At 48.2% G+C, this 23,154-nt stretch overlaps 1 protein-coding gene across 2 annotated transcripts in view; it reads right to left on the bottom strand.

Moving 5' to 3' along the window:
• Positions 1–20: 20 nt before the first annotated feature.
• Positions 21–23,154, bottom strand: part of TRPC4AP (transient receptor potential cation channel subfamily C member 4 associated protein) — an 86,128-nt gene continuing 62,994 nt past the window's right edge. Inside the window, exons 9-19 of one of the 2 annotated variants that reach the window (XM_079783994.1) lie at positions 18,597–18,739; positions 13,949–14,080; positions 12,293–12,351; positions 11,490–11,591; positions 5,834–5,917; positions 4,778–4,868; positions 3,569–3,709; positions 2,913–3,021; positions 2,198–2,310; positions 1,141–1,347; positions 21–939 (exon numbers count right to left, since the gene is read on the bottom strand). In XM_079783994.1, the coding sequence (XP_079640120.1) occupies positions 802–939; positions 1,141–1,347; positions 2,198–2,310; positions 2,913–3,021; positions 3,569–3,709; positions 4,778–4,868; positions 5,834–5,917; positions 11,490–11,591; positions 12,293–12,351; positions 13,949–14,080; positions 18,597–18,739 (1,319 nt within the window). In that variant the 3' untranslated portion in view covers positions 21–801. Of the gene's footprint in view, positions 940–1,140; positions 1,348–2,197; positions 2,311–2,912; positions 3,022–3,568; positions 3,710–4,777; positions 4,869–5,833; positions 5,918–11,489; positions 11,592–12,292; positions 12,352–13,948; positions 14,081–18,596; positions 18,764–23,154 lie in introns of both variants that reach the window. The other variant, XM_079783993.1, reaches the window with a different exon arrangement.

The following is a 23,154-nucleotide window of genomic DNA, read 5'->3' on the forward strand; positions in this document are numbered from 1 at the left end:
AAAAGTCAGGTCCACATCAGTCATTTAAAATAAAGTTCTTTAATAGTCTCCATTTAATCGGTTTATTTGTTGTTAATAAATTGGCAACACAAGGAGGGGCCAAGGCTGTGCTCCCAGGCAGGCTCCTATGTGTCTGGGCTCAGGTAGGAGATGCGGCCCTGGGGCATAAGGGGGCAGGACACAGCCACCCCATGCCCCAAGGGATGGAAGGGAAAGGTCCCTCACGTCTGGGGGCACCCCTTGGGACGAACACAGCGGCCAAGAGCACACAGAACCAGAGGAGCTAAAGGAAAACGAGGGAGGGACAGATGGGCAGGCTTGGGGGAAGGTAGCATTCTGTGGTATCCCCCACCCCTGCCCAGGGCTCAGCAGCCTTTGCCTGGGTCCAAAGGCCAGGGCAAGCTTGGCTCACAGATTGGGGGAGGGTCCCGATATCTCCCTCCCCAACCCAGGACTGATGGCCAAGAGACTAGGCAGGAGCTCAGACAGAGCTATTTTTAAAAGTCCCGTTATCTCTGGGTGGGCCAGGGCCCCAAGTTTCTGAAGGAAGGGTGGGAATAGCGCCCCTGTCCTCATCATGGAGATCTTAAAGGAACTAAGGTTCCCCAATGACCTTGGGCCCTCAGACCCAAGGGCTTCTAGACACTCCCACCAAGCCTGTATCTGAAGACCTGGGGCAGGCAGAGAGCAGCAGGAAGGCAGGGGAGGGGTGGAGACATGGCAGGGCGTATGGCACTCATACCCACGCTCACCCGCACTGGCCCTGGCCCAGCAGCCTCCCAGGGACTGCCTGGCCCAAGGTCACTCCTCAGTGAAGTCCCTGTCTATGTCCATGTAGGGCTCCTCGATGTAGCTGACAAGGGCAGAGGGTGATTGGCGGTCTGGGTTCAACAGGATGGACACGGTCTCTTTCCAGTATGAGAAGCTGATGCAGGAGCTCTGGGCAAAGAGAGAGGGGCTGGGGGGTGCCTGGAGGACCCAGGTCGAGCCCAGCACCCCGTGGGGAGGGCCATGGTAAGGGGACAAAGAGCTGCCCACCATATGGCCCAGGCAGGGACCACGCACCCCAAACAGCCCTCTGAGGGGTCCTGGGTCTGCGTGCCCGCAGCCCACCCACCGGTCAGCTGGGTGGGCACTCACGTTCTCCAGGCAGGTGCTGTCCTTGTCCTTGTGCAGGTAGTGCTGCTGCCAGAAGCGCAGCAGGTTGTGGAAGTTGTTGAGCAGGAAGCCGGGGTACTTCTTGCTGTGCTCCATCCGCTGCAGCAGCCGCAGGTACAGGGGCAGCCGCTCTTTCCGTCGGGCCAGCATCAGGATCACCAGGCTGGTGTTGAGGCAACTGACGTTCTCCTGCAAGGCCCCAGCAGCCCCTGGTGGACCTGGGTTGCCACTGGCCAGGGAAGGGGGTGGCCCAAGCCAGTCCCTGCAGAGCCCTGAGAACACACACTGAGCTGCCCCTGCATAAACCTGAGGGAGGGCTGGGGCAAGGAGTGACGCCAGCATCCCGCCCTGAGCACCTTCCTGGTCCCCGTGCCCCCCAACCCCCACCCTCTGAAGGGAACACATCCATCGCCTGTCTAGTTAGAGTCTACCCGGTCTCCTGAATCAGCTCAGGCACTGCTCCTTCCAGAAGCTTCAATCCCTGGGGAGGGCTGGGCATACACCTTAGATGCAGCATTTCCTTTTCTAACTTTCATTTGGCACTAGACAGCACCAGGAGGGAAAAATCTAGGCCTGTTTTGTTCACTTTGCATCCTGAGCCCAGGGCCTCACCTCAACAAATGTTTGTCAGATGAAGGAATAAAAGATCCACCTGAGAGGTATTAGTATTACCCCATTTAAGAGAAGAGGGGCATGAAGCCCAGAGATTGATGACTGCACAGCTGAGGGAGGTGGGAGTTAACTTCAGGTCCAAGCCCAAAGCCTGCACAGCAGGTGGGATGGGGCGAGCACTGAACTGGGAGTCAGAACTGAGTGTCAACACTGACTCCTCCCCAACTCGTCTGTGATCTCAGAGATCTGCTCCCTCCTCAGGCCTCATCTGTAAAATGGGGCAGATTCCTTTATTGGAAAAAAATCCTCAGAATCACTGGGAGGAACTGAGAGATGGCCTCAGGAAGATGCACTCCTAACGTGGGAGAGCGCAGCTCTGTCGGGCTCCGGGACTCTTCCTGCATCGCACGCCTGCAGGGTCTCTCACCTGCGTCAGCGTCTGCACGTGGATGATGTTGATGAGGCGGAAGAGGAAGGACATCTGCGTGGGCACCTGGGATATGTAGGCAAGCAGGCGGCACTCGGAAAGGACCTCGGCAACTGGGGAGGGAGAGGCAGAGGTGTGAGCAGCAGGCTTGGAAGCTGGTCCGTGGCTCAGGCCAGGGCTGCCACTTAAGCCACTCGTCCAGCCCTATGGGACCTGACTCTGAAGCTGGGAGTCCCTACTGTCAGGACAACGAACGAAAAGGTTGACTGAGCAGAAACAAATCTCCCGCTCTTCTGCCACCCAGTAAGCCTGTGGTCTCACTAGAGCCCCACACGGGAGCTCGCACCTCTCCCTTCAGTCGTGTTCAGGGACCACCTCTCTCTGAGGCCTTCCCCCTGGTGTCACCTCCTGGGTCCTTCTCATCCCAGGCAATCGCAGCCCAGAGAGGAAGAATGTTTTTTGCATGCTGGTGGCAACAATGGTCTTTCACCTTATTAAAATGTTGTACATGTGCTCAGTAAAGGAAGCATGAACCACAGAGAAAAGTAAAAGCAACAAAGAAAATCACCCGGAGCGCCACCACCTTGACCCCAGCCACACGAACGCTTGGTGGGGCTTCTTCCGGCCTTTCTTGTCTCCTTGCTGAAAGCTGGGTGTCCGACACCAGCAAGGCCACACTGGACGAATTTGCACTGGTGTTCTGGCCTTTTCTTACCTTTCATGTCCACCTGATTTTCAAAGCGGTCCAGTGACAAAGTGACACAGCGCACCAGCATGTTGGAGTCCACCAGCGAGCTGTTGATCTGCTTCAGGAACACCTGGAACTTAGTGGGGAGACAAGGCTCAGACGGAGATGGCAGGCTCCTGCAGTGGTGGAGTCAATGCAAGGGGCACTGGCCTACCTCTGCCCAGCTGTCGCCAGTAAAAAGACAGAGGCTCAGACAAGCTGACTGACCTGCCCAGGAGGCTTTACCCCAGATCTTTTGACACCACGTCCAGTGTTTTCTCCACTGAAGGAAGAATGCCAAACTCCTCATTTTTACTTCATTAGTCTGAACTGGGTTTCTGTCACACACACCCTCTGAGCCTAACACACCAGGCCCAGCCCTTCTGTCTGGAGCTCATCATGGCACCTACCACACTGAGCCGTTTTCACAGCTCACCTGCTCCCAACCATCACACCTGCTCACAAGCGGCTGACACTTTAATGCCTGGCACACAGAGATGCTAATGAATGCCTGCTCAAGACTGTCCACTGACTCCCTAGTAGTGTCCAATTTAAAACCAGTACCAGAGACTGGCGAGGACAAGGGCTCCCAGGTAACTTCTGAACAACAGAGCAAACCCCACAGAGCCCTGTGTTAGTCTTACCTTTGCATCAGTGTTGATGTACTTATTGAATCTCTTGAATGCATCAACATTGAACTTCATTAGCTCCCCCAGGAGGTCAAAGTAACTCTGCAGCACATCCCTTGACTTGCACTCGCTATCCACAATGCAGTACAAGATATGCTGGGGGTGGGAAATGACAGAGTGAAGGCAGGAAGGCAGCTGAGCCCTGGGCCAACAGGTAGATGTGGCTGCCACCCCCAGGCTGCACTCTTCTAAGCTACTGGCTTCCCGCCAGGGCCTGGCATGTATCTCAGACCACACAACATCTGCTCTGAGAAAGCATCCAGGTTAATGAAACCTGCTTTCCCTGTCTAGATGCTCATCTGAGGATGCTGGTGGCTCCAAGGGCAGGACCAGGCCCGACACCTCACAGGAAGAGGGGGTGGGTTGGGGTATGTAGCCATGACCTCTCTGGTTTGCTCACGGCTCAGAACTAAAGCCCGTGACCTGCTCTTTGGGCACCAAGATGGCCAGAGCTCTCCAGCTTGCCAGCAAGGGGAGGTGTCTCCAGATGTAACATTGGCCACTGCCCAAGCACCTGAAGCCACTCAAATAAATGAAGCACAGGGTTTAAGGACACGAGGCACATTTTGACCCTATGGTTAGTATTTATGTTTATGAATAAAAACATTTACACTAAAATAAATGAATTTATCAAGAACAAAAAGCCAATTTATCTCTTTGATAAGGTTCTCTGACAGTTTAATTGTTTCCATTTTTCATTTTCTTTTTCCTAAAGTTACACTGATTTGGAGCAATTATTTTCCATATGGATTTTACAATAATTGCTAGGTCAGTTTCTTGTTCATATATATTTTTAAAATCAATTACAGTTTTGGCCCTTTTGCTCCCCCTCTTTTGTAAGCTATTTCTGAAGGCCATTTTTCAATAAAGGGAAATAAACTTTTAGTTAGCAGCAACATATCCTCAGGGTCAAAAGGCTTTGCTGGGTGACTCTAGATACTTATGCTCCTCCACAGCCATCCCTAGTCCTTCAATCATCCAGGAAGTACCCATCGGGAACCCACAGTTGGAGACTCAGGTCACATACGAAGGCAATCTGCGCTGGCATTTTAAAATAGATCCAGTTGCTCCTGCCCAGCTTTCTAGGTCTCAGGACAGGAAAGCAATGCATGGGGCTGGGGAAAGAATGGGACACCCAACACCCTGGCTCCTCCAGGCCATTACCTCCAGAAGGCCTCGCTTCAGCAGGAACATCTGGTCTGCATAGGAGGTGGTCCCTCGGAGGAAACTCTCCACAGCCCGGGCTTGCCAAAACCTGCGACCCAAATGTTGACCCCTGGCCCAGGTGGCTAAGACTGCCCTCTTCTGGCCCATGTTCCATTCCCCAAGGTACTGGGAGATGTTTGCTGACTTTTCATGTATTCAACATTTATAGAACACCTATTAGGCATCAGGCTTCTACCAGGCATGGAGCTGACAGCATGGTGAGGAACAGTCTTCTATTTTGTTCTGTCTGGAAGGGGTTTGTGTCTCAGAGAAGGGCTAGCCCCAGTAACATGAAAATGCCACTCTAGCCTTTGTCCGTTCAGAAGGACAGGAGGACATGGAAGAGAGGGGCGCCAGGGATGCGTGAGGAAACCTGATGGACATGTGTGAACAGGCCACTGAGTTTACACCTGCTGAGCAGATGGAATAGATGGGCACATCTGGGCATGGAGCTTACTGACAGCTCACACCCAGGCCTGATGGAAGGCCTCCCTCGCCCACTACTCCTGTCCATAGCCTTCAGGACTCAGATGAGTCTAAGGAACGCTGAGAAGCCCTCCCTGTCCATGCCCACCTCCCTGTCCATGCCCACCCACCAGCCCCAGTTGGGGAAAAGGTTTTCTTTTGTTCCCACAGCTCCTGGGCCAGCCCTGGCTTCATGCCTTTCCACACTGCATTGAAACAAGATTTTTTTCATGCTTGTTTCCCACATGCCAGGGAATCCATGTGGGCAGGGGCTGTATCTGCTTTTTCTTTTCCACCTTTCCAGCCCCAGCACAGAATAGGTACTTGGTGAATGCTTGGTCAATTCTTGAAATACACTGCTGGCATGCAGCAGAAGTTAATACAAACCTGCTAAGCCACACAGGGAAAATGGCAATCAAATCCCCTTTCCCTCATAGTAACCAGATGTTGGAGTGGAAGCTGGTGCCTAAAGGAGGTATTGCTAACCACTTGAGAAACACTTGGCTCCTGGGCCCCTCAAGAGTGGCAGGTGCCTGTCCCCAGACCTACCTGAAAGATGACTCAGCTGGCTCCTTTTTCATGACCTGCAGCAGACGAGTTAATAAGCCCCTCTTCCCATCACACACCAAACTCCTGAAATAAAATAGACAAAGACTCGAGCTTCCAGTCAAGATGGAAGCAGAAGTAGACATAGTACTAGCATTCGTCCACAACTATATCAAAACTAAAGGCCCGGTGCATGAAATTCGTGCAAGGGGCGGGTGTCCCTCAGCTCAGTCTGCACCCTCTCCAATCTGGGACCCCTCAAGGGATGTCCGACTGCCCGTTTAGGCCCAATCCTGGTGGGATCAGGCCTAAACAGGCAGTCGGACATCCCTCTCACAATCCGACTGTTGGCTCCCAACTGCTCGCCTGCCTGCCTTCCTGATTGCCCCTAACCACTTCTGCCTGCCAGCCTGATCACCCCCTAACCACACCCCTGCCAGCCTGATTGATGCCTAACTGCTTCCCTGCAAGCCTGTTTGCCCCTAACTACCCTCCCCTGCAGGCCTGGTCACCCCTAACTGCCCTCCCCTGCTGACCTGCCCTCCCCTGCTGACCTGATCGCCCACAACTGCCCTCCCTTGCAGACCTGGTTCCTCCCAACTGCCCTCCCCTGCTGGCTATCTTGTGGCGGCCATCTTGTGTCCACATGGGGGCAGCCATCTTTGACCACATGGGGGCAGCCATCTTGTGTGTTGGAGTGATGGTCAATTTGCATATTACCCTTTTATTAGATAGAGGCCTGGTGCACGGGTGGGGGCCAGCTGGTTTGCCCTGAAGGGTGTCCCGGATCAGGGTGGGGGTTCCCTTGGGGCATGGGGCGGTCTGGGCGAGGGGCCTGTGGTGGTTTGCGGAGGCCCTGGTATCTGGGATTTATTTATCTTCTATAATTGAAACTTTGTAGCCTTGAGCGGAGCCAAGCCATTTTTGTTAGGATTTATGTATCTTCTATAATTGAAACTTTGTAGCCTTGAGTGGAGGCCTAGGCTGGCCAGGGTGTGCGGAAAGCTTGGCTTCCTCCATTACCGGGGAAACCCAAGCCTCCTGCTCGCTCTGTGGCCACAGCCATCTTGGTTGGGTTAATTTGCATACTCGCTCCTGATTGGCTGGTGGGTGTGGCAGTGGTGGTTAATTTGCATATTACTCTTTTATTAGTTAGGATTACAACTAAACTACAGAACAGCCATCATTCAGAACTGCCTAAAATCTGGCTGAATGGAAGTCCTACAACTAGGAATTTGAAGGTGCAGCCACACAGAGATTGGTAGAAGGGGTGGAGACACCCATGTGAAGCAGATAAAAATCGGGAGGGATATCTCGGCTGTACCTCCAAGAGTGAGGCCCCTCCAGCCCAGGGTTTCAGTGCCAGGAAGAGAAGTCCCCACAACTTCTAGCTGTAAAAAAACAGTTGGGATTGTGGCTGAGTGAGACAGGGGACTGCTGGAGTCCAAGGCAGTTCCTCTTAAAGGGCCCATGCATATACTTACTCAGACTCACTCCCTCTCAGCTCCAATGCTGGGACAGCAGCTTGAAGGGCACCAGGGACATACGGGGAGGAACTGAATTGTCTGGCATCATGGTAAGGGCTGGAGGGTTGGCTTTCTCCCAGACAGAAGTGCTGGCAGAAGCCATTGTTCTTTTTCTGAGCCCTTTCTCCACAGAGCCAGCAGGCAGGCACCATATCTGAGTCTCCATCAACCTGGCTAACACTGTTCATCCCACCCTGGTGATTCACTGAGGCCCCACCCAACTTTCAGGCCCACCCAAGTTCTTTCCAACGGCTTTTCCATTCAAATGGCCTGTCTTGGCTTATGTCTCAGACTTTTCCTAAATCTCTCAAACAAGCAGCATCTGGCCTTGGTGTGCCCCATACCTCTCACTAAGTGACCCCAGGCCCAGCACTAGTTACAGCTGGCCTTGGTTCACAGCTTGGCCTTTCCTGGGCACCTCCAAGCCCAGCACAGGTAGCAGCCATCTGCACATTGCTTTGTAGCTCATGTCAGGAGGCCCCAGTAAAAAAAAAAAACAAAGGCGGCAGCTGACCTTGGCCTGCACCTTGCGGGAGGCCCCAGAGCTATCGCACCCTGTAGACAGCTTCAGATCATGTCTAAGCACCACCCAACCATCTCCACAAACGACACACTCAAGGGGTGGAGTCAGCAGGCACCAGAGCCCTGCTGAAGTAAGTCCTGCTCCATAGGGTGGGCCCCTGCACAGCTGATCCTCCATTCCTTGCAGCTGATTGGCCTGGAGCTAAATCTCTCCCTTGACATGCTAACAGCAAGCAAGGCTCAACTACAACTGGAGGGGGTTCACAGCCCACACAGGGGTCGCACATAGAGTACCCAGCTCAGGTAAACAGGCAGGCTGTGCCACTGGACACTACAGAACATTCACTACATTAGGCCACTCTACCACGCCTGGGAGATGTAACAGCTCTAGCTAATATATAGAAACCAACACAGGGAAGTGCCAAAATGAGGAGACAAAGAAACATGTCCTAAATGAAAGAACAGAACCAAACTCCAGAAAAAGAACTGAACAAAACACAGACAAGCAATCATATTAGATGCAGAGTTCAAAAACTGGTTATAAGGATGCTCAATAAACTTAGTGAGAACTTCAACAGCATAAAAAAGGACATGGAAACCATAAAAAAAAAAACAACAGTCAGAAATGAAGGATACACTAACTGAAGTGAAATATTAATTTATAGGAATCAACAATAGAGTTGATGAAGCTGAGAATCAAATCAGTGATTTGAAATATAATGAAGCAAGAAATACCCCTTAAGAACAGCAAGAAGAAAAAAAGAATCCAAAAAAATGAAGATAGTACAAGGAGCCTCTAGGACAACTTCAAGCATACCAACATTCTCATCATGGGGGTACCAGACAGAGGAGAGAGAGAGCAAGAAATTGGACATCTATTTTAAAAGATAATGACAGGAAATTTCCCTAATTTGGTGAAGGAAATAAACATACAAGTCCAGGAAGCGCAGAATTTCAAACAAGATGAACCCAAAGAGGCCCACACTAAGACACATCATAATTAAAATGCAAAAGGTTAAGGACAAAGAGAGAATCTTAAAAGCAGCAAGAGAAAAGCAGTTAGTTACTTACAAGTGAGCTCCCATAAGATTGTCAGCTGACTTCTCAACAGAAAATTTGCAGGACAGAAGGAATGGCAAGAAATATTCAAAGTGATGAAAAGCAAGGACCTAAAAGATTATTCTACTCAGCAAAGTTACTATTTAGAGTGAAAGGACAAAGAGCTTCCCAGACAAGAAAAAGTTAAAGGAGTTCATCACCATCAAACCAGTATAAAATAAAATGTAAAAGGGTCTTCTTTAAGAAGAAGAAGAAGAAAAAAAAGATAAAATGGATATAAATACATATCTATCAACAACTGAATCTAAAAAACAAAATAAACAAAGAAGCATAACAGAAACAGACTCATAGATAGAGAATATTTTGATGGTTGCCAGGTGGGGAGGGGGTTGGGGAAATGGGTGAAAAAGGTGAAGCAATTAAGAAGTAAAAATTGATAATAAATATAGTCAATAATATTCTAATAATTATGTATGGTGTCAAATGGGTACAAGATATATCAGGACGATCACTTAAGTTATATAATGTCTAATCACTGGGGTATACACTAATACATGTCAACTTTAATTAAAAAATTCAAGAATGGTTTTTAAAAATCTACACCCAATATGTAACAGCTAAAACACTTAACCCTTTGCACTCGCTTGCTTTTTTCTCGATTCCTTTATTCTACTCGGGGTTTAATTTTTTAAATACCCCAGATTTTACAAAGCGCGGCAGTAGAATAAAAAACTGGAGTTTCTTTTCATACAAACTTATTTATTTGGATTTTTTTTATATTTCAAATTATTGATACATTCAATACAATTCGACATACGAGCTGCTACCGATGCTAACCGTGTCGAGTCACACTCGACATCCGAGTGCAAAAGGTTAAATGCAAAATTAAATGTGAAAATAACCATTTTATACTGAAAAAATCTTATATAATAAAAGCCTAATATGCTAAGTGTCTGGTCATCCGTTCGACCAATCAGAGCATAATATGTTAATGATATGCTAAGGCTGCTCAACTGCTCGCTATGACATGCACTAACCAGCAGGGGGCAGATAGTCAACCAGTCAACCAGTTGTTCTGATGTGCACTGACTATGAGGGGGCAGACGCTCTGACTGGTAGGTTAGCTTGCTGCTGGGGTCCAGCCGATCAGGACTGGGTGAGACAGGCCGGACATGCCCTGGAGCCCTCCTGCGGTCCCTCCCCGGCTGGCCAACCTCCCATGTCCCTCCCCAGCCCTGATCATGCACCGGTGCAGTCCCTCGGCCTGGCTTGCACCCTTTCGCAATCCGGGACCCCTCGGGGGAGGTTGGAGAGCCTGTTTCCACCTGATCCCCCAGGCCAGGCTGAGGGACCCCACTGGTGCACGAATTCATGCACCAGGCCTCTAGTTTAAAATAAAATAGAGAGGGACATTGGTGGCAGATCTGAGAGGCTAACAGGAACACTGGGACTGGTCTTTCCACTGACTTAGGTGGGGAGAAATTTGGGGACATTTCCAGGCTGCCAGGTTGCCCTTTTGCTCTACCTGTGTCCAGAGCGTCCCATGGCCCCCTGCAGTCTTAGAACTGAATAGCCAAGTGCATTCACACCTTATCTCAGGCCAGCTTTCCATTCTCAGACCCACTGGCAAGTGATCAAAGGCCAGAAACAATCCAAGAATCAGACAGGGCTCAGACCTACTGGAAGAAGGGCTATTTATACCAAAAGTGGGTTGTGAACAGGCCATGACAGAATCTATCAGATGGGGCGGAGTCTGTGCCAATAGGATAAGGCAGGAAGTACCCTGGGCCCCCGGTTCAGCTGTAGCCAGCCTTGAACAAGTACCCGTGCCTCTGGGCCTCAGCTCCCTGGTCTAGGAAACAAAGGCAGGAGATAAGAAAATGACTCAGGCCTCATCATGGGGAAAAAAGGAGAAGCAGGCAGGAGTTCTGGGCTCTCAAATGTTCTTTTCAAATAAAGCAGCTCTACTTTATCCACTACAGACATTAGGGTGAGGCTATGTATGGTTTCATTTGAACAAGAGTTCTGTTCCCTCAAAAACAACAACAACAAAAAATCTGGGGATTATGACTCGTGTTGCTGGATATAGTCCTCCTTTGCCCTGACCCTATGAGCCTGTGACCTCCTTGCCCAGTTCCAGATGAGGAGGCAAACATAAACCCAGCAAATGGGACTTTGCTGAGGGTGAGGGGGCTGCTTCTGTTTGTCCTGCTTGGCTGTAACTGCCACCATGCAATCAAGGAGGATGTCAGCAAAGTTGAGAGCAAGGGGAGGGGCAGGGCATACATGACCTTTGTCAGGTGACCTGAGACCCTGCTCCCCCATCTGTAAAGTGGAGGTGATGATGACACTTCCTTCCTAGGGCTGTTGTGGGGCTCCAATGATATAATGCAGGTGACATAAGAACAATGTCTTACACACAGGAGCCTTCAGGACACTGCAGCTAATGTAAGGACAAGTATGCATACCTGTGTGCACCCATCTGTGTGCCCCAGAGCACACAAGCAGCCAGGATGGGCTGTGAGCCAAAGCCGTACCCCATCCATGCTCACCTGTCAGTGTTGAGGACGGCTTCCACCTCGGGGATGTTGGCCTTGAGAGAGATGGCGCTGAGTTCATTCAGCTCCTGGTTGTTGAGCAGCAGATACTTGTTCCTGAAACAAATGGGTTGCAGGGAGCTTAAGGACAGCACTGGGGCTGCCAGGTCAGCAGTGGGCTAGTCCCCTGCCCTTTTCTTGTAGAGAGGGAGAATCTGAGAATCCCCCAAGTACCCTTCCCTAACACCTGTACTCCCTGCACAGGCATGCCAGGTTGCCCTTTTGCTCTACCTGTGGCATGGGCTCTCAGGGTATGGAGTCTCCCTGGCCCCAATCCCCACCCCTCTGCTTGTCACATTCACTAACAAGGCCTCTTCCCTTAGCAGCCCAGGCCTTTCTTTTGCCACTGAATGTCCTACTTGATTTCTTAAAGGCACTTCCACCCAACATGTCCAAACAAAACTCATCATTTTAAAGGCATACCTCATTTTAGTGTGCTTCACAGAGGTTGCGTTGTTTAAACAAATTGAAGTCAAGACCTTGTACCAGGAAAAAAAGGGTAATAAGAGGCTAACAACTCATCCTCGCTTCCTAGGGTGGCTGCTGAGGACTAAGGGAAAGCTCAGTGTAGTGCCTGGCATAAAGGAAGGGCTGGACAAATGGCAGCTCTGATTACAGTATCATGAAGTGCAGCCACACATGGTGACAGCGGCTGTCACGGCTCCCGGGTCCTCCTCCTGAGCTGGGGTCAGCGATGGGACAAAGAAAGGAGAGAAGAAAGAGCAACAATTCTCCTTCCAGGGACAGCTCGTACTTACTCGTGGTGGTCGCTGAAACTCTGGAGAAGCCTCAGAAACTGTATCTTCAAGGTGATGTCCTAAAATACATGTGCACCTTGATGTTAAAACCTTGATGAAGTCACAATGTCCCAAAGAAAACACACACTCTGGTGAGAGCCTGGGCATACAGCTTTGCTTCTTTGAGCCTCTGTCCTCATGCACAATGAGGACTTTTCTTGAGTCAGAAAAACCTTTGTTGTCTTCCATGCCTGGACAATAGCAGATTAAGCTAAAAACACCCCAACATACTGGATTAAAAAATAACTGAAATTCTTTTAAAGATGAGGCTAAGTTCATAAGAAAGAAAGGAAAATCCATAGGACTCAGAAATGAAGGACTGAGTTCAGAGTCTGAGCATAGCGCTAATGGTGAAGACGTGAAAACGAGACTCATCTAGGCCAGGGCTTGGGTTTGAATGCCCTGAAGGGACCAGACAGAACTGTGGGCCCATATAAAGCCTGGGAAGTGTATACATTTGGCGAAAGAAGGGTTTCTCTGCCAGGCTGCTGCTGGTGAGAGACAGGAGAACAGCCTCTGAAGTACCTGGCAGACAAAGCAAAGGGCTTATTAATCATTTCCAGGGCCCAGGCTACGCAGGTACTTAGAGGGAAAACAACACGCCCCACCCCCAAAGGTGACCTCTCCATACATTACAGAGCCCGAGGCAAGACTCTACCCGAAGTTGAGTCTGAAGACTCAAACACAAGTATTAATACCCTAAGAACAATCTGAAAGAGACCATAAAAATGTGTTAGAAATAATTAAAAAGAGATAAAATGCAACAAAACAAAATATTAACATAATCTGAATAAAAATCAAGTAATTTTTGACAGAATGTCTAGAAATGCCGAATATATTCACTTGAAATTAAAACCTCAGATGGATGGGCTGAAAGGCAAATCTGACAAGGCCAGAGAGAAATATGGTAAACAGGAAGATAAGGCACAGAGGAATCCTCAGAACATAGTGCAGAGACCAAACAGGAACCATGGCACTAGACCCTGACAGCTTTGTGGCACTTTAAGGTCCCAGAGCACTTTCTTCCTCATGCTGGTGGCTGAGTCTCCATGTGGCCTGTGAGGCCAGCAGGCAAGGAAGGGTGATCTTCCTTTTGCAAGAATCAGAGGCTCAGAGATTCAGTGACTCGTTCAAGCTCTCCCAACAAGCTGTGTGACACAACAGGCCGCCCAACTCCCAGTTCATTGCTCTCTCTAGGGTGCTATGACAGAGACAAGATAGAGGAGAGCCCTTAATCCCTTAAAAAAGGAAAGCATCCTAAATCCCTTTTTGGATGCAGAGCATAAGTGGTGTGTGGTTCTTGAAGGCAAAATTATCAGTGGATATAATTATAGTGCAGTAGAGCACAGAATGAGGGAAATCTTGTTAGAGGGAAGTGAGCCCCCCATCCCCAAGGCATATAAAGGGAAGCAAGAAGGAGGCCCTCAAGAGGGACTTCTGCATAGGTGTAAGGGTGGGGTCAGATCCTTCCCCAAGGTAGATTCCAGTTATGGGATTAATAGGTTATGACTTGAGATTTCTGCTCTACTCTCAAAGATGAGATTTCAAAGGGTCAAGGTCTTGAAACAACTACTCCTGGCAAATAAAGCCCATCTGTTCCCAGGGTCCCTTGCTCACCGGGCTACAGTCGCAGTTCTGGTTGTGACCGTGGAGGACAAGGGCAGACGCTGAATGCTTCCTCCAAATCAGCTTGTCAAACAAATTATTAAGCCCCGGGATGAGCTTGAACTCTGCGATCATCCTGTGAACCTGGATGGGGTTGGAAGGCAAAAGCATTTTAAACTTAATGTGAGGAAAAGATGTAGCAAAGCCTCGTGCTGGTACAATCACAACCTTCAGGACAAAGAAAGCAACAGTAGTAGGGAGTGTTGTGGCTTACAGAAAACATCCACACATTCCCTACCCTGCTCATTAATTCTCACAATATCCTAGGAGTCACACTGTACAATAGGACCTCGCCCCCAACTGCCCCCCGCTGCCGGCCTGCTCGTCCCCAAGTGCCCCCCCCCGCCAGCCAGATCACCCCCAACTGCCCCCCCTGCTGGCCTGCTCATCCCCACCTTCCCTCCCCACTGGCCTGCTCGCCCCTAACTGCCCCCATCCTGACCTGCTCACTCCAAACTGCCCCCCCCCGCTGTCCTGATCACCTCCAACTGACCCCCACTGACGGCCTGCTCACCCCCAACTGGCCCCCCTGCTGATCTGCTTACCCCCAATGGCCCCACCTCCCACCAGCCTGATCACCCACAACTGCCGTCCCATCCTGGCCTGATCACCCCCTGGTGACCCAAGCTCCCAGCCCCTCCTTTTTTAAAAAAATAAATCTTTATTGTTCAGATTATTACAATTGTTCCTCTTCCCCCCCCCCATAGCTCCCCTCCATCCGGTTCCCGTCCCACCCTCTACCCTTACCCCCCTCCCGCACTGTCTTCATCCATAGGTGTATGATTTTTGTCCAGTCTCTTCCCGCACCCCCCACACCCTTCCCCCTGAGTATTGTCAGTCCACGCCCTTTCTATGCCCCTGATTCTATTATATTCACCAGTTTATTCTGTTCATCAGATTTTTTATTCACTTGATTTTTAGATTCACTTGTTGATAGATATGTATTTGTTGTTCATAATTTTTACCTTTACCTTTTCTTCTTCTTCCTCTTCTAAAAGAATACCCTTCAGCATTTCATATAATACTGGTTTGGCGGTGATGAACTCCTTTAGCTTCTTCTTATCTGTGAAGCTTTTTATCTGACCTTCAATTCTGAATGATAGCTTTGCTGGGTAGAGTAATCTTGGTTGTAGGTTCTTTTTTAAAAATATATATTTTGTTGATTTTTTACAGAAAGAAAGGGAGAGGGGGAGAGAGTTAGAAACATCAATGAGAGAGAAACATCAATCAGCTGCCTCCTGCACAACCCCCACTGGGGATGTGCCCGCAACCAAGGTACATGCCCTTGACCGGAATCGAACCCGGGTCCTTCGAGTCCGCAGGCAGACGCTCTATCCACTGAGCCAAACCAGTTAGGGCGGTTGTAGGTTCTTGCTACTCATCACTTTAAATATTTGCCACTCCCGTCTGGCCTGCATAGTTTCTGTTGAGAAATCAGCTGACAGTCGTATGGGTGCTCCCTTGTAGGTAACTGTTTTTCTCTTGCTGCTTTTAATATTCTCTCTGTCTTTTGCTCTTAGCATTTTAATTATGATGTGTTTGGTATGGTCCACTTTGGATTCCTTTTGTTTGGGGTTCTCTGCGCTTCCTGGACTTGTTAGTCTATTTCTTTCACCAGGTGGGGGAAGTTTTCTGTCATTATTTCTTCAAATAGGTTTTCAGTATCTTGATCTCACTCTTCTTCTGGCACCCCCATAATTCAGATGTTGGTACGCTTGAAGTTGTCCCAGAGGCTCCTTACACTACCTTCCTATTTTTGGATTCTTTTTTCTTTTTGCTTTTCCGGTTGGGTGTTTTTTGCTTCTTTGTATTTCAAATCTTTGACTTGATTCTTGCGATCCTCTAGTCTGCTGTTGGATCTCTGTATATTATTTTTTATTTCAGTCAGTGTATGCTTAATTTCTAGTTGGTCCTTTTTCATATCCTCGAGGGTCTCGCTAAATTTATTGGCCTTTTCTAGAAAATTCTTGAAAAACCTTATAACCGTGGTTTTGATTTCTATATCCAGTCGTTTGCTTTCCTCCATTTCTTTCATTTGTGACCTGTTTCTTTGTCTCTGCATTTTGGCTGCTTCCCTGAATTGATAGAGTGGCTTTGTGTGCTAGGTGTCCTATAGAGCCCAGTGGCTCAGCCTCCCCAGTTACCTGAGGTGGACACTCTTGGTGCACCCCTTTGTGGGCTGTGTGCATAGTCTTCTTGTAGTTAAGCCTTGATTGTTGTTGGTATCACTAGGGGGAATTGACCTCCAGGCTAATTGGCTGTGAGGATCAGCTGTGTCTACTATGGGAGAACTTCTGTGCTGGAGACACCCTTATGAGGCAAGGCTGCTTCAGTGGGGCTTTGGTGCTCACTGAGTCTACCCCTGAGTGTGTCCCTTATGGATCTGAGGAGCTGTAATCTGGATGGTCCCACTCTGACCACTGGGTACACTGGCTCTTGGATCTCCAAGGAGGTGCTAATTTAGCCTCTGCCTGAGGCCACCCAGCAGGAGCTATGGAGAGATCTGCAGATTCCTCTTCTTTGTTTGGGTTTTGGAGGTGCCCAGATGAGGCCCAGCTGTGAAGCAATGCAAGTTGCTGTGGGGCCTTGGGCCTTCTTTTGGATGTTCTGGGTCTCGCTGACTCAGCTTTGGTAAGTTTAAAATTCAAAGGACCAGGCCATTCATATGCAAAAGCCTCTGCACTTAGCTTGGATGGGGCGGAGTCTCATGGCTTCGTGGGGCGGGATCACAGGGCGGGGCAAACAGTGATGGCTTCCCGTCAGCCCTGCCCTAAGAGGCCCCTGGTTCTCAGTGTCCCGCGGTAATCGCTCCAAGCACCTCTGAGAGAAAGCCGCCCTCGAGTTTTGCCCATTGCCAGACAGTCCAGTTTCTCCCCGTATGAGTCTGGGTCCCCAGAGTCTCGCCTGGAACTGGAGTTCAGAGCAGTCGGGAGCTTTTGTCTCCCTCCTGATTGAGAAAGTCCACCACGTACTCAGTTGCCAGCCCTCTCCACATGCACGCCTCCGTACCTCTGCCTTCCACAGCTCCTGTAAGTCTCAGTGTGCTTTTTCTCTTTCCTTTTAGTTATAGAATTTCCACTCAGCCAGCCTTCCTGTGGTTCTGGATGATGTCCGTTTTGTCTTTTAGTTGTAGTTTTGAAATTGTTGTGTGAGGCAGCAGTTTAGGTGTTTACCTATGCTGCCATATTGGTTTCTTTTCTTTTTTTTTTCAGCAAAAAAAAATACCAACTATATGCTGATGACCCCCCAAGTGATACCTCTAGTCCTGGCCTCTCCCCTAACTCCAGGTGTACATAATCCAGGTGCAGATTCTAATAGACACCTCACACCTAACTTGTTCAAACTGTACTTCTCACCTTCTTCCCTACGCCTACCCTTCCAACCCTTACCCACCTTAGCCATCTCAGTAAATGGCAAATCCATCCTCCCCGATGCTTACGCCAAAAACCTTGGAAGGAGTTAAGGAAGTCATAATCAACACTTCTCTCTTATGCCTACATCCAAACTATCAGCAAATCCTACCCACCACCAACATGCAGGTCCTAGCTGTCATCTCTTTTACACAGCAGCCACAGGGTTGGCTTCCCATTTCACTCAGAGCAAAACACCAAAGTCCTTAGCGTGGCCTATGAAAGCCTGATGCAATCTGGCTCCATGCAACCCCTCAGCCCTCCTCTCCTCATTGCTTTTCTAGTCCACACCCATGCCCCTAGCCTCCTGTTTCCTTATTGGTCTCCCAACCCACCAGGCATGCTCCCACCTCAGGGGCTTGCTCCCTCTACCAGGTAGGCTGCCTTGGGGGTCAGCATGCTTAGCTCCCTCTCTTTCTTCAGGACACTGCCATGCCAGATGTCACCCTTCATTGAGTTTTTTCCCTGTCTACACCATCTAAAATTGTTCCTCACATGTAAAATGGGGATAATTGCACCTGTCTCACACAGAGCTGTGTGATGGTCCAGTGTGTGAACCAAAGGTATGGAAGGACCACTGAGCACTCAGCCTCCACTCCCCTTTACTCACCCCTCCCCATGCCTAATTTCATCCCTAGAATAATGCAGCTAGCAGGAGAGGGCTCCTTCTCCACCTTAAAGATGCTGCATACTTCCAAACCTTTCTCCCTTTGTAGGTTAGGGGCCCTTGCTCCTCCCGCCTGGAACTGCTTGAAGGCTTAGGGAACCCCAGCACACCTGGAGTCCCCTGGAGGCTGCCTAGTTTTCATAATGTGACACAGGGCTGAGCTCTGGCCCACCACCCCTAGCCCCCATCGGGTTGGCAACTCCACCAGTGCATCTACAGAGCAGTCATCCTGCCAGTCACTGACCATTTATTCTTCATGTTAAGGTCAGCTAACATAGCTAAACCGTCTGTTCTGCAGGGCACCAAAGCTTTGCCTAGAAATGCTGCCCACAGCAAAGAACAGAGGAAAGACTGTGAGCTCTGGAATCAGACTGGTTTCATCAGAGAAAAGGAAATCAACCCTAATGCTTGCTGGGCCAGAGAGCCATTCTGAGGGCAGCCTAGTGGAGTACACATCATACCACAAACGCCCAGGAAGCATTGGCTCCTGACTCCGTGTCTGAGATGTGGGGGAGAGGCCCACCTGGTTTCGCTGACGCCCCATCAGCAGCACACAGAGGACATAGAGCACTTCCAGTTTGTACATGATCTCGTGCATAATCTTCATGGACTGAGGCAGCTGGGTCCGAGCTGAAGAGTGAGGCAGGCCATTCTCCTCAGAAGCCCCTGGAGGAGAGAACACAATGGAGGCTGAGAGCCACCAGGAGAGAGGGTTGAGTCACTGCCTGTGAGGAAACATGTTTCTGTCCCTCAAACCTGGTCTGAACAGATTTGAGGTAAAAGAGCCATTACACTGGATCCTGAGGCCCTGACAGAGAATTTGAAAGCCACAAAACCCCAAGGCCAGGCAAGCTTAGGAACTTAGAAAAATGGACTCTGCAGTTCTAGCTCATCAACTTTAACATATACTAAAAATGTCCTGACACAGCCAATGCAGTAACATGATCCCACATATTCCTTTCTCCTGTCACCATCAAATGCCCCCCAACCTCGGCACCACCCCAAAAAGTGCCCAGACAGATGTTTAGCAGCAAATTGTATCACACCCTCCTCAGGTCAAAAATGACTCTGAGTAGTTGGTCCCTCTCTACCTAGATCCCACAACGGGGCACTGCCGAAAACTGGGAGGAATTCATTTTGAAGATTTTTCCACCCCATTTTTTTCAAAGAACCTTCTAAACTTTTCTAAGGCAGTCTGGGCATCACAATTGCTGCTAGTGATACAGATAAACATATTATCTACTAGCAGATTATCATTTCACCCAATTTCATTGTTAGTAACAATAGCAGCAAATAAGTAATATTTGTCATTTGATATGTGCCAGGCACTGTGTTTTGGGCTTTAGGTAAACCACCTAATTTTTTCTATGACCCAATTAACAACAAGTCTCCGTGGGTCATGCAGGTCACAGAGGAGTATAGTGTTTGGAAGGCGGTAGAGCAAAGTGATAAAGACTGAAGGCTCTGGAATTACAACTTGCTGGCTGGGCAAGTCACCTCCTCACTAGGCCAGTGGTCGGCAAACTCATTAATCAACAGAGCCAAATATCAACAGCACAACGATTGAAATTTCTTTTGAGAGCCAAATTTTTTTTTAAATGTATTTTATTGATTTTTTACAGAGAGGAAGGGAAAGGGATAGAGAGTTAGAAACATCGATGAGAGAGAAACATCGACCAGCTGCCTCCTGCACACCCCCCACAGGGGATGTGCCTGCAACCAAGGTACATGCCCCTGACCGGAATCGAACCCGGGACCCTTCAGTCCGCAGACCAACGCTCTATCCACTGAGCCAAACCGGTTTTGGCTTGAGAGCCAAATTTTTGAACTTAAACTTCTTCTAACGCCACTTCTTCAAATTAGACTCGCCCAGGCCGTGGTATTTTGTGGAAGAGCCACACTCAATGGGCCAAAGAGCCACATGTGGCTCGCGAGCCGCAGTTTGCCGACCACGGCACTAGGCCTTAGAGAGTTCTGTAAACTGAGAATATCTGTAGTGCCACAGTGGATGGCCAGGGTGACTGAGGATTGAATAAGAACACAAGAAAAGCCCACCACCTGATTCTTGGGAAGCCCACCACCTGATTTGTGGGGACTCTTAGGTCCCTGTTATTTTAAAAGGTCACTGGTCAGAGTCAGGAGACCTTAGGAGTTACTTCCCGTCAGTTGCCCTCATTTTAAATGTGAAAAGGTGAGTCAGTAACTACTGACTAGGGTCCTTTCAAGCTCCTATTGGACTGAAAAACACATGGTACAGAGCAGTGGTTGGACATCAGATATACTCAGGCAAGCTCCATGCAGAAGTCACAGTGATTTCTGCATGTGGATATCATGATATAACAACCTAACCTACTCTACCCTGTAGACTGAAACTATTTTTTCCAGTCATATTATGTCACTAATATAAAATTATAATTCTGAAGAAGACCAGTTGCTGAATGAAGGATGATTGTTAACAGAAGACTCTGGGGCCATTCACTAGCTGGGTGGCCTTGGGTAAATTTGTTGATGTCACTATGCTCCCCTATCCATCCTCATCTGTAAAACAGGGATAATGGCAACAGTACCAATCTCTTACCAATATTTCAAAGATGAAAGGATTTAACATATTGGAAGTGCTTAAAACAATGCCCGGTACACGTAAGCAACATGTACGTTAAATAGAAAGAAAAAACAAACTCTGATGCTTGTTCGCTACTTGTTTTTTTCTTTTTAATCTGCAAGCTCTTCTTTTTTAAATCCTTATCCACAGACATACTTAGAGAGAAGAAGGGAGTGGGGGGAGAAGAGAGAGAGGAACATCAATCCTTTGCCTTCCACACATGTCCCACCCGGGGATTTAACCTGCAACCCAGGAATCAAACCGGCAACCTTTTGGTAAAGAGGATGACGCTCAACCAACTGAGCCATTCCAGCTGGGCAATCTGCAAGCTTTTAATGACAACTAAAGTTACAGTGGGCAAAGACTTAAGAAAAATTTACCGGAGAAAATCTAATTGAGAAAATTCTATTTTATTCTCATATATTTTTCTGCAGGTTGGAAGAAAAACCGTAATTACTCCATTTCTATGTTGGGATACCTTGGCCCATCTCCCGGAACAATTTAAGAGTCAACTCATCTGTGAAAAGAACCTAAAGAGCTATCCTATCCGTAGATTCCTGCCTCTGCTGTACACTGGTGTGGCCTGGAAAGCCTCGGCATCCTCAGCGCCTAGCTCAGGGAGTCCTGGGGTGACTGAGGAGAGGATGTCTCTGGAAGGAGCAGGTGTAGCACATGGCATACAAGTCCTTCTCAGTAAGAAACATCCGTGGAAAAAGAGACACAGGCAGCTCAGGTTCTTCCCCAAGTCACTGCCAACCTTTGGTGCCTGGTTGGCAAGAACCCCTAGGATAGGTACTTTCAAGAAACAGAGTCCCCAAAGTAATGGCCAGAGCTTAGTAATAAGGTAAGTCCCAACGATGAGGGTGGGAAAACTAGTTTAAGAGGCCTGCACTTCCCTCCAATCTCTTAAGCTCCACCAAACTGATTAAAGTGACCAACACACTCTATGTCGGTACCGCACGCTGGGTCATACTCTCTTTAAAAAAAACAAACAGGGGTGACGAATAATTCATACTATATAATTCACCCATTTAAAACGTACAATTCAGTGGTTTTTAGTATATTCAGAGTTGTACAGCCATCAACACAATTTTAGAGCATTTTCATTACCCCCAAAAGAAATCTTATACTCACTAGCAGTCACTCGCCATTTCCCAACTCCTCAGCCCTAGGTATCCATTAAATTACTTTGTTTCCATGGATTTGCTTATTCAGGACATTTCGTATAAATGGAATCATACAACATGTGCTCTTTTGTTGGCTTCTTTCCCTTAGCACAGTGTTTTCAAGGTTCATTTAGGTTGTACCATGTATCAGTATTTCATTTTTTAAACTGCTGAACAATATTCTATCATATGAATATATCATATTCTGTTATCTATTCAGCAATTGATGGACACTTGGATAGATTCATGTTTTGGCTATTATAAATCTGTTGCTATGAACATTCATGTATACGTTCTTTTGTAAACATATGTTTTCATTTCTCTTGAGTATATACCTAAAAATGGACTTTCTGGGTAACATGATAACTCTTATGTTTAACTTTTTGAGGAACTGCCAGACTGTTTCCAAAATGGCTGTAGTATTTTACATGCCCCCAACAGGGAATGAGAGTTCTAATTTCTCCATGTCCTTGCCAACACTTGTTTGTGTGTGTGTGTGTGTGTGTGTGTGTTTAATATATTTTTATTGATTTCAGAAAGGAAGGAAGAGGGAGAGAGAGAAACATCAATGATGAGAGAGAATCACTGATTGGCTGCCTCCTGCACACCCCCAACTGGGGATCAAGCCTGCCACCTGGGCATATGCCCTTGACCGGAATCGAACCCAGGACCCTTCAGTCCGCAGGTCGACACTCTTTCCACTGAGCCAAACTGGCTAGAGCTCCTTGCCAACACTTGTTATTATCTGTCTTTTGGATGATAAACATCTTAATGGGTGTGAAGTGGTATCTTAACTGTAGTTTAAATTTGCATTTCCCCATTGACTAATGATGTTAAAGTATCTTTTCATGTACTATTGGCTATTTATATATCTTTTCTAGAGAAATATCTATTCAGATCTTTTCCCCACATTGTGAAATGGGTTGCTTCTTTATTACTAAGCTGTAGGAGCTCCTTAAATATTCTAGATTCAAGTCCCTAATTAGCTATATGGTTTATAAAAATGTTCTCTACCCTCAAAAATGTTTTTCCAGCCCAAGCTGGTTTGGCTCAGTGGATAGAGCGTCGGCCTGTGGACTGAAGGGTCCCCAGTTCGATTCCGGTCAAGGGTATATGCCCGGGTTGCAGGCTCAATCCCCAGTCGGGGGGCATGCAGGAGGCAGCCAACTGATGATTCTCTCTCATCATTGATGTTTCTCTCTCTTTCTCCCCCTCTCCCTTCCTCTCTGAAATAAATAAAAATATATTTTTAAAAAAAGTTCTTCCATTCTGTGGGTTGTCTTTTCACTTTCCTGATAGTGTTTGTTTGTTTT

This window comes from Cnephaeus nilssonii (genome assembly GCF_951640355.1).
Source record: "Cnephaeus nilssonii genome assembly, chromosome: 11".
Lineage (NCBI taxonomy): Eukaryota > Metazoa > Chordata > Mammalia > Chiroptera > Vespertilionidae > Cnephaeus > Cnephaeus nilssonii.